The sequence below is a fragment of the Saimiri boliviensis genome, chromosome 11 (assembly GCF_048565385.1).
Source record: "Saimiri boliviensis isolate mSaiBol1 chromosome 11, mSaiBol1.pri, whole genome shotgun sequence".
NCBI classification, from domain to species: Eukaryota; Metazoa; Chordata; class Mammalia; order Primates; family Cebidae; genus Saimiri; species Saimiri boliviensis.
In genome coordinates, this window is record NC_133459.1 from 12,104,174 (window position 1) to 12,115,700 (window position 11,527).

At 50.2% G+C, this 11,527-nt stretch overlaps 1 protein-coding gene across 1 annotated transcript; it reads left to right on the forward strand.

The window, feature by feature from the left end:
- Positions 1–900: 900 nt before the first annotated feature.
- On the forward strand, positions 901–5,567 carry LOC141580377 (PRAME family member 20-like). Its single transcript, XM_074381481.1, has 3 exons — positions 901–1,232; positions 1,923–2,504; positions 4,682–5,567. The coding sequence occupies exons 1-3, from the start codon at positions 946–948 to the stop codon at positions 5,241–5,243; spliced, it is 1,431 nt and encodes a 476-aa protein (XP_074237582.1). The 5' UTR covers positions 901–945; the 3' UTR covers positions 5,244–5,567.
- The last annotated feature ends 5,960 nt before the right edge of the window (positions 5,568–11,527 follow it).

Sequence of the window (11,527 nt, forward strand, 5' to 3'; positions counted from 1 at the left end):
CTGGAAACCTCTCTATCTTGCAAATGATCCATAATACTATCACATAGCTTTAAAAATTTCTCACTGAAATTTTAAATAATGAGGCCAGGCGTGGAGGCTCAGGCCTATAATCGCAGAATTTTGGGAGGTCAATGTGAGTGAATTGCTTGAGTCTAGGAGTTCAAGACCGGCGTCTTTACAAGGAGTCAAAAAATCAAAGATTAGCTGGGAGTGTTGATGCAGGACTGTGGTCCTAGCTACTCGGGAGACTGAGGTGGAAGAATCCTTAGAGCCTGGGAGGTCACGACTGCACTGAGCTGAGATGGCACCACTGTACTCCAGCCACTCCAGCCTGGGTGACAGAGCAAGACCCATCAGAAAAAAAAGAGAAAAGAAAGAAAAGAAAAGAAAGGAAGACAGAAGGGAGGAAAACAGGAAAAGAAGAAAGTGAGAGAGAAAGGGAAAGACAAATAGAGAAGTAAGCTTAACTACTACAAAGAAAACAAATAGAAAAACCCATTCTAGGAGTGACCAGTGAATGTTCCCAACCATCTTATTTGTAGGGACTGTGAATGTCGGCATGTAGGGCTTGGGACATAACATTCCCATTGTTTTAGAACCCTGAGGAATTAGAAATTTCCCCCAACGGTGGGAGGGGTTAGGCTTCAGGCTCCCCCATACTCACTACTCGGTGGATGGAACACTGGCTGGAAAGGAAGGGCTAGTGGTGCTCCTGCCTCCTCACTGCTTGAGAAAAGCTGGTGCTAATGCCAGCAGAGACAGAACGCTAGCTTTGTGGCCACTGATCACAGAGTCGTATTGGAAAAAACGAAGAAAAACTCTTTCACCATTGCCAGAGCACTGACTTTGGCCCTAGGAGAGGATGAGATTGCATGGGCTTGGTCTGAGAGTGATGCTCTTTCTCTGGATTTGTCCTCTGGAAGTTTTCCTTGCAGGTTGGTGAAGATGAGCATCTGGACTCCACCCAGACTCCTGGAGCTGGTGGGACGGAAGCTGCTGAGGGACCAGGCCTTGGCCGTCTGCACCCTGGAGGAGCTGCCCACGGAACTTTTCCCCCCGCTGTTCATGGAGGCCTTCAGCAGGAGACACTGTGAGGCCCTGAAGGCGATGGTGCAGGCCTGGCCCTTCCCCCGCCTCCCTCTGGGGTCCCTGATGAAGACGCCTTGCCTGGAGACCTTCCAAGCTGTGCTCCATGGACTTGATGCACTGCTGACCCAGGGGGTTCGTCTCAGGTGAGGTGGCCCAGATGGGCAGGTAGGGAGGGCCCAGGTGTCCAGAGAAGGAAGAGCTAGGTTGTGAGGAGTGGGGAGGCCCAATGGGGAGCCCACAGGCTTCTGATGGGCTGATGAGAAAGCTCAGTGAGGCCTTGGCCATTGCCCAGCTCCTCAGGGAGAGGACTGCTCATCACGCAGGGTCCGTGGAGGTCACAGGAACCTCTCTCTTAGTGGCAATGAAGGGCACCACTAAAAGTGGGAACTGAGCAGGGCACGGACGCTCATACCTGTAATCTCAGCATTTGGGAGGCTGAGGAGGGTGGATCACCTGTGGTCAGGAGTTTGAAACCAGCCTGGCCAACATGGTGAAATTCTGACTCTACTGAAAATACAAATATTAGCTGGGCATTGTGGTGAGTACCTGTCATCCCAGGTGCTCGGGAGGTTGAGGCAGAAGAATCACTTGAACCCAGGAGGTAGAAGTTGCCGTGAGCTGAAATCTCACCACTGCACTCTAGCCTGGGCGACGGAGGGAGACCTATTCTCAGAATAAAGAGAAAGTGGAATTGAACAGGCTCCAAGGGGACAGCAGGGTGGAGAAAAGTCAGGGAAAGAAAAAAGCAAGGAGGGGCGCAGCTGGGGTGCAGGATGTGAAGCTGACGTTCAGCAGTGACCGCTTACATTCTCAGCCTCTCTATCTTCCCACAGAAGAAGGAAACTTCAAGTCCTGGATTTACGGGATGTCAGTGAGAACTTCTGGATGGTGTGGTCTGAGGCCATGGCCCGCGGGTACTTACCAGATGCCACGAGGAAGAGAAAACCAGCTCAGGACTGTTCAGTGATGAGAGGACAGCAGCGCTTGACTGTGTTCGTAGACCTTTGCCTCCAGAACAGGACTCTGGATGAATGCCTCACCTGCCTCTTTCTGTGGGTCAAGCAGAGGGAAGGTTTACTACACCTGTGCTGTAAGAAGCTGAAAGTCTTGGGAACGCCCCTCCACAAAGTCCAAAACATCCTGAATATGGTGAACCCAGAGTGTATCCAGGAGGTGGAAGTGAATTGCAGGTGGCGACTGCCCGACCTGGCAGAGTTTACCCCATACCTGGGCCAGATGAGGAATCTTCACAAGCTCGCTCTCTCCCACGTCGACGTCCCTTGCTACTTTTCCCCAGAGCAGAAGGAGGAGTTTGTTACCCAGGTCACCTCTCAGTTCCTCAAGCTGCACCACCTCCAAAAGCTGTATATGAACTGTGTTTCTTTCCTCGAAGGCCATCTGGCCCAGCTGCTCAGGTGAGGAAGGATGGTGAGCTTTCTCTGCAGACCGCAGCAGGGCCTTTCCAGGTCACAGTAAACGCTAGTGGGCATCTACTGTGACCGCCTATGAGGAGGTGACGGTGAAGGGGACACTGGAATGTCATTGCATTCCCCTGTGGGCGGCTCTGTCCTGAAATGGGTATCACACAACCATTCCAATAAAGGCAGAGGGATCAGTGGGTGTAGATGCTATGGAGAGGCTGCCATGCTAGGAAGCTGTCTACTGAAGGGTTCAGCTCTAGGGAGGCTCTGTTTGTGAATTCCTCCTGAGGACGCGTGTCTAAGTTAAGATGATGAAAAATAGGTCAGGCATGGTGGCCCATGCCTGTAATCCTAGCACTTTGAGAACCTGAGGAAAGAGGATAAGTTGAGCCCAGAAGTTTTAGAGCAGTCTGGGTGACACAGCAAGACTGCTGACTAAAAATAGGAATTAATAAAAATAAAAACAAACAAGATAATTTTTTTTTTTTGAAATGAAATTTCACTTGATTGCCCAGGGGGAGTGCAGTGGCGTGATCTTGGCTTACTGCAACCTGTACCTCCCGGGTTCAAGTGATTCTCCTGCCTCAGTCTCCTGAGCACCTGGGATTACAGGTGTGGGCCACCACACCTGGCTAATTTTTGTATTTTTAGTAGAGACTAGGCTTCACCATATTGGCCAGGCTGGTCTCAAACTCCTGAGCTCACGTGATCCCCCTGCTTCAGCCTCCCAAAGTGCTGGGATTACAGGCGTGAGCAAACATGCCCAGCTCAAACAAGATAATTTTTATTTGTTTGTTTATTTTTTTACTTATTTATGTTTGAGACAGAGCTTAGATCTGTCACCCAGGCTGGATGCAGTGGTGCAATCTCGGCTCACTGCAACCTCCACCTCCCGGGTTCAAAGGATTCTCCTGTCAGTCTCCTGAGTAGTTGGGATTACAGGCACTCGCCACCACACCTGGCTAAGTGTTGTATTTTCCGTAAAGACCAAGTTTCACCATGTTGGTCAGGTTGGTCTCGAACTCCTGGCCTTGGCCTTCGAAAGTGCTGGGATTACAGGCATGAGCCACCATGCCAGGCCAAACGAGATTAGTTTTAAAAAGATGTTGGGAAGTGGGGAAGTGAAGTGGGCACTGAAGAGGGGAATGCTCATCAAACCTGCACGTTTCAGAATAATACAAGCTCTGTGCTCAACAGCTTGGGGAACACAAATGATCTTATCTCTTTTTTTTTCCCCCCCTTTTTTTTTAAGGTGGGGTTTCACCATGATGGCCAGGCTGGTCTTGAACTCCTGACCTCAGGTGATCCACCCACCTCAGTCTCCCAAAGTGCTAGGATTACCTCATCTCTAATTCCCGGTCACAATAGATTGTTTTGAGCTCCAGGTAAATTAATTACCTAGGAAACAGAAGGTCAGAGAGTAGGCACAAAGACTGGTGAAAGTGATAAATGGTTTGCGGATTAGACAGGCGTGTCAGGGACCCCTGCAGCCTGGGCACCCCAGCTGATGTTGCAGAATCCCGCCTGGGTTTGTCTGTAAGCCTGTGTCCCCTCTGGGCTCCCGTGGCCCAGAGATGTGTTTTTATCCCTGAAGGATGAGTAAAGGGAGCTTCAGGGATTCTGTGAACTTGATCCATTCCTATAAATGATGGTGAAAAGACTCAGGAGGAAATGAAATTTTTCTTTGTTTTCCTTTTCTTTTTTTTTTTAGACACAGTCTCACTCTGTTACAAAGGCTGGAGTGCAGCAGCATAATCTCTGCTTACTGCAACCTCCACTTCCTGGGTTCTTGTGATTCTCCTGCCTCAACCTCCCAAGTAGCTGAAATTACAGGCGCCTGCCACCACGCCTGGCTGATTTTTGCATTTTTAGTAGAGATGTGGTTTCATCATTTGGTCAGGCTGTTCTCGAACTCCTGACCTCAAGTGATCCACCCATCTCAGCCTCCCAAAGTGCTCGGATTACAGGTGTGAGTTACTGCATCAGGCCTAAGATGGACTTGACCTCAGTGGCAAAGTTCTTCATCACGCAGCATCCTAAATGTTGACTATCAATCAGAATGACCTTGGGCTTGGGCAAAATGGTCTTTGTCCATCACCTTGAAGTCATCCCCCACCACCCTTCACTCACCCCTATGATTCCCCAGAACTAACTTCTTGCTCTCTCCCCAGCTGTCTGAAGACCCCGTTAAAGACCCTCGCAATAACGAACTGTGTGCTTTCGGAATCAGACTTGAGGCATCTGTCCCAGTCCCCCAGCATCAGTCAACTAATGACCCTGGACCTGAGTGGCATCAGCCTGGCCAATCTGAGTCTTGTGCCTCTCCAGCTTCTGCTAGAAAAAGTGGCAGCCACCCTGGAGTCCCTGGATTTAGATGACTGTGGGATCGAAGACTCCCAAGTCAATGCCATCCTGCCTGCCTTAAGCCGCTGCTTTGAGCTCACCACCTTCAGCTTTTGTGGAAATCCCATCTCCATGGCCACCCTGGAGAACCTGCTGTCCCACACAATCAGACTGAACAACTTACGCCTGGAGCTGTATCCCGCCCCACGGGAGAGTTATGATGCTTCTGGTGCTCTCTGCCGGTGGAGGTTTGCCCAACTGGGGGCTGAGCTGATGGGGAGAGTGAAGGACTTGAGGCAGACCAACAGGGTCTTGTTCTGTACCACCTGCTGCCCTCACTGTGGCCACAGGGCATTTTATGACCTGGAGGTAAATCAATGCAGCTGTTGAATATCTGCCTGTTTGCGTGGATGTATCAAATGCTTTCTTCTGGACACTTGGAAACTAAAACGTAGGTCTTAGGCACATCCTCCAGGGAGCACAGAACCCATCGTTCCAGACACGGCTCTGAAAGTGGAAAAGGAAAAGTGATGAACCAGGGGCTGGACTTGGGGGAAACACTGACATGGATTGGATGAGACTTCGGGGATCTGTATCCTATAGAGTCAAAAACGGGAATCTGAGTGTCTAGAGTGTAATTCAGGCTTGCAAATGCCTGAGGGAGTTACCCTTGCATGGATGGTTGCCAAGAAACAGAAATAAAGGGAAACTGAGTGGAAGCTGTCTGGTGCCCTTATTATCAAGTAACCTGTTTTCCAGTTGAAGCCTCAGGGAATCTTCAGTTATTGATGAAAAAAAAACCCAAAAGGCACTGAGTCTTGCAATCAGTAAGATTCAGCTCCAGCAAATCAAGGCATTTAAATGAAATTTGGTTACTGTAATCAGTTTCCTCCCATTCTTGTTTGTTTGTTTTGAGACAGTTTCACTTTTGCTGCCCCGGCTCACTGCAACCTCTACCTCCTGGGTTTAGGGTATTCTCCTGCCTCAGCCTCCCAAGTAGCTGGGATTACAGGCATGCACCACCACACCCAGCTAGTTTTTGTATTTGTAGTAGAGACAGGGTTTCACTATGTTGGTCAGGCTGGTCTTAAACTCCTGACCTCAGGTAATCCACCCACCTGGGCCTCCCAAAGTGCTGGGATTATAGGCATGAGCTACCATGCCTGCTTCTTTTATTTTTTACTTTTTATTTTTTTATTTTATTTTTATTTTTTTGAAACGGAGTTTTGCTCTTGTTACCCAGGCTGGAGTGCAATGGCGCGGTCTCGGCTTATGGCAACCTCTGCCTTCTAAGTTCAAGCGGTTCTCCTGCCTCAGTCTCCTGAGTAGCTGGGATTACAGGCAGGCACCACTATACCCGGCTAATTTTTTTTTTTTTTTTTTTTTTTTTTTTTAGTAGAGATGGGGTTTCGCTATGTTGGCCAGGCTGGTCTCAAACTCCTGCTCTCAGGTGATCCACCTGCCTTGGCCTCCCAGAGTGCTGAGGTTACAGGCGTGGACCTGTAAAATAGGTGAGAGGCCATTGCTCCCGGCTGTTTTTAAATGGACATAATGGTGAGATAGCCATGTGGTTGGGGGGTCCCCGGAGAATCTCCCACCAGCCTGGAGAATCTCCCACCAGCCTGCACACTGTGGGAACGCGCAGCGGGGTGGAGCTTCGGGAGTAGCGCTCTCCGCAGCGGGGAGGAGTCTGGCATTGAGGAGAGTTCCTGTTCCGTCTTTTTCCTTTTCGTGCAGTATAATCCTGCTTTACTCACCCTTCCAACCGTCTGCAAGCCTGAATTTTTGTGGCCATGGGACGAACAAGGACCCAGTCTTTAGCCGAACTAAGGAAGTCCTGCAACAATGGAACCTAATTTAGGGAGTCCCTTTAGTCTCCTAACTGGGTTCACTGATGGAACTGAGATTGTGGGCTGTGTGGAACCATAGGAAACTCCCATTCCCATTGTTTTCAACCTTTAGGTTGCAAAGGCATTTCTTTTTTGGTGGGGGTTGGGGGGACAGGAGTCTCGCTCTGTCACCCAGGCTGCAGTGCAATGGCAGGCTCTTGGCTCACAGCAAGCTCCGCCTGCCGAATTCAAGCGATTCTCAGGCCTCAGCGCCACCCCCCCAACCCCTCTCCCCCAGTAGCTGAGTCTACAGGTGCCCACCATCACACCCGGCTAATTTTTTTGCATTTTTAGTAGAGACCAGGTTTCACCATGTTGGTCAGGCTTGTCTTGAACTCCTGACCTCAGGTGATCTACCCGTCTTGGCCTCCCAAAGTGGTAGGTTTATAGGCATGAGCCACTGCACCAGGCCTTTTTAAATTTTGAGACAGTTTCACTCTGTTTCCCAGGCTGGAATGCAAGTGGCATGATCTCAGCTCACTGCACCTCTGTCCCCTGGGGTTCAAGCGATTCTCCTGCCTCAGCCTCCCGAGTGGCTGGGATTATTTTTGAGACCGGGTTTCACCATGTTGATTGACCAGGCTGGTCTCCAATTCCTGACCTTATGATCCACCCACCTCCGCCTCTGAAAGTGCTGAGATTACAGGCATGAGCCACCGCTCCCGGCTGAGAAGACTTTTTTTTTTTTTTTTTCTCAAAAAAGTGGAGATCTGAGCTTCGGAGATCGCCGTCAGTAATATTTCACAGTGCTGTTACAGTTTAGTGGAGCAATGGCTAATAATTCATGAATTAGGAGTGATTTTGCCTGCTTTTTATTTTATTTTATTTATTTATTTATTTATTTGAGACGGAGTCCCACTCTTGTTACCCAGGCTGGAGTGCAATGGTGCGATCTCGGCTCACCGCAACCTCCGCTTCCTGGGTTCAGGCAACTCTCCTGCCTCAACCTCCTGAGTAGCTGGGATTACAGGCGCGCACCACCATGCCCAGCTAATTTTCTGTATTTTTAGTAGAGACAGGTTTCACCATGTTGACCAGGATGGTCTCGATCTCTTGACCTCATGATCCACTCACCTCGCCCTCCCAAAGTGCTGGGATTACACGCATGAGCCACTGCTTCTGGCTTATTTATTTTAAGATGGGGTTTCACCATGATGGCCAGGCTGGTCTTGAACTCCTGATCTCAGGTGATCCAACCACTTAGGCCTCCCAAAGTGCTAGGATTACAGGCGAGAGCCACCGCGCCCGGCTTTTATTTTATTTATTAAAAAAGATGGGGTTTCACCAAGATGGCCAGGCTGGTCTTGAACTTCTGACCTCAGGTGATCCACCCACCTCGGCCTCCCAAAGCTCTAGGATTGATAGGCTTGAGCCACCGTGCCCAGCCTTGCCTGCTCTTTACAGGTTGGGACATACGCTTCTTGGTATCAGAAGGGAGGAACTGTGCCTCTGTGGCCATTTACTGTAGAATGGATTTGGGGTAAACTGAGTGCTCTGTTTTCACACATGCTGAAGAAATGACTTTGGCCCTGGGAGAAGTGGGGGTTGCGCGGATTGGCCTGAGAAGCTTGCTTTTTCTTTCTTTCTTTCTTTCTTTTTTTTTTTTTTTGAGACGGAGTTTCCCTTTTGTTACCCAAGCTGGAGTGCAATGGTGCGATCTCAGCTCACCGAAACCTCCGCCTCCTGGGTTCAGGCAATTCTCCTGCCTCAGCCTCCTGAGTAGCTAGGATTACAGGCACGCGCCACCATGCCCAGCTAATTTTCTGTATTTTTAGTAGAGATGGGGTTTCACCATGTTGACCAGGATGGTCTCGATCTCTTGACCTCGTGATCCACCCGCCTCGGCCTCCCAAAGTGCTGGGATTACAGGCGTGAGCCACTGCGCCCGGCCCAGAAGCTTGCTTTTTCAAAGCTGGACTGCCCTCTAGAGTTTTCCGTGCAGATTTATCAGAATGAGCCTGCAGGCCCCACGCAGACTCGTGGAGCTGGCAGTGCAGAGCCTGCTGAGGGACCCCTGCTTGGACACCTCCACTCTGGATAAGCTGCCAGGGAAAGTCTTCCCCCTGATGTTCACGGAGGTCTTCAGCAGCAGGCACTATGAGATTCTACAGGCCATGGTGCGGACCTGGCCCTTCCCCTGCCTCCCTCTGGGGTCCCTGATGAAGACACCTCCTCTGGAGACCTTGCGAGCCGTGCTGGAGGGACTTGATCCAGTGGTGTACGTGAAGCTTCGCCCCAGGTGAGGTGACTAGGTGGCCTGGTGGGAAGGGCCCAGACATCCAGAGAAGGGACAGCTGGCTCGGGAGGAGTGGTGGGGTTGGGGAGCCAGGATGGCTCAGATGGTGCCGGTGATGAGAGGCCTTGGCCACTGCCCAGCTCCTTGGGAGCTCCCACCATGCAGGGTCCACTGAGCAAACAGGAATCTGCCTCCTCCCAGTGGAAGGTTAAGGAACTACAAGTGGATATCAGGAGTAATCAAAGGGAAAAGGGTGGAGAAGTGACAGAAGGGGACAGGAACAGCTGATTGACATCTTGAATGTGGAGTGAAAGCTCAGGTCTTCCCCGGGAGCAAAGATGGAGCTCCCGTTTCTAAAGACCCATCCCCATCAGTGCTGGGGCCTTGCCTACATGCTAAGCCTTTCCCCTATTTTACCCACAGGAGGTGGAAACTTCAAGTACTGGATTTGGGGAATGTGAATGAGAATTTCTGGACCACGTGGTCTGGATCCAGGGCCCTGTCGTGCTCCCCAGAGGCCACGAGTAAGAGGCAGACAGTGGAGGACCATCCAAGGACGGGAGGGCGAAGGCTGTTGTGGATGTTCATACATGAGCCCTCGAAGGTGTTCATAGACGTCGGCCTCAAGGAAGCTACCCTGGATGAGTGGCTGAGCTACGTCTGCGACTGGATTCACCGCAGAAGACGTTTAGTACAGCTGTGTTGTCATAAGGTGCAGAATTACCCAATGTCCGCTTCACATTTCAGAAGATTAGTGGAAATGGTATACCCAGACAGTATCCAGGAGTCGGAAGTCCAGAGAAAGCCCTCGCTGAATAGACCACCAGGAAGGTTTGCCCCTTACCTGAGCCAGTTAAGCGAACTTCACAGAGTCTTGGTAGCCTTCGGTTATGATCATGAGTTATCCGTGTGTGCCCAACAGCAGTTCATTCCTGACTTGGAAACTCCGTCCCTCAGCCTGGACCGCCCTGAGAGTTTTTTTTATGAGAATTGCCAATTATATCAATGAACACCAGGACCACCTGCACAGGTGAGAAAGGATGGTGAGCTTTCTCCGCATACTATACCACTGCCTTTTTCTTTTTTACAGTAAACACCAGTGGGCATCTACTGTGTGCCAGTCACTAGTGGTGTCACAGGGAATGGGGCACTAGAATGTCAATACATTATGCTGTTCAGTGCTCTATATCCTGAAGGGAGTAACACAAGACCACTCAAATAAGGGCAGAGGGATGGCCTGGGGTAGATGCTACAGAGAGATGTGTAGGCAGCTGGTTAGTCGAGCTCAGATCTAGTAGGGTGCAATTGTGAATTCCTTGTTAGGAAGTTTGTTTAAAGTTAATATGATGGGCCAGGCGTGGTGGCTCATGCATGTAATCCAAGCACTTTGGGAGGCTGAGGAGGGCAGATCATGAGGTCAAGAGATCAAGACCATCCTGGCCAACATGGGGAAACCCCATCTCCGCTGAAATACAAAGATTAGCTGGGCGTGGTGGCGTGCGCCTGTAGTCCCAGCTGCTTGGGAGGCTGAGGCAGAACAATTTCTTGAACCTGGGAGGCAGAGATTGCAGTGAACCGAGATTGCGCCACTGCACTCCAGCCTGGCGCTTGGTGACAGAGCGAGACTCTGTCTCAAAAAAGAAACAAATACAAACCATAAAGTTAACATGATGAAAACTTACTCATCATACAGAGGAGAGTATACAAGAAAGAAGTAGCATCAAACCTGTGCATTTCACAGTAGAAGCTCTGTCCTCAGAGCTTAGTAAATGCCGATAATCCTGTCCCTAATTCACTGTCTGTAAAAGATTGTTTTAAACTCCGGGAAAGGTAATTGACTTGGGACATGCATGCTTCTGGAACAGGGTGAGGAGTAGGCATGGGAATGGTGCAAAATGATAGGTGGTTTGCAGATGCAGGCATGTCGGAACGTCTGCAGGCAGGAAGCCACAGCTGATGTCCCCAGACCTTGCTCAGTTGAGTTCTTTGTGCACGTCTCCCACTAGATGAGGTTGTCTGCTGAAAGATGAAGTAAAGAGGCTTTAGAGATATTGTGGGCTTGAACCAATCACACCAGCGAGGATGAAAGGATTGAGCCTAAAATGGGACTGCCTCTGAATGATCTGAGTCTTTTTCTTTTGAGACAAAAGTTTCGCTCTTGTTGCCCAGGCTGGAGTGCAATGGCGCAATCTTGGCTCACTGCAACCTCTGCCTCCTTGATTCAAGCTATTCTCCCGTCTCAGCCTCCCGAGTAGCAGGGATTACAGGTGCTCACCACCACACCCGGCTAATTTTGTGTTTTTAGTAGAGATGGGGTTTCTCCATGTTGGTCAGGCTGGTCTCAAACTCCCGCCCTCAGGTGATCTGCCTGCCTCAGCCTCCCAAAGTGCTAGGATTACAGGTGCAAGCCACTGTGCCCGGCAATGATCTGAGTCTTCATCACGCAGCACCTTGAATGCTGACCATCATGTGATGATGGGAACAAACTTGTATTTGGGTGACTAGCAACGTGGACCAGCAATCTCGAGCCCCTGGGAGCCCTGCTAGCT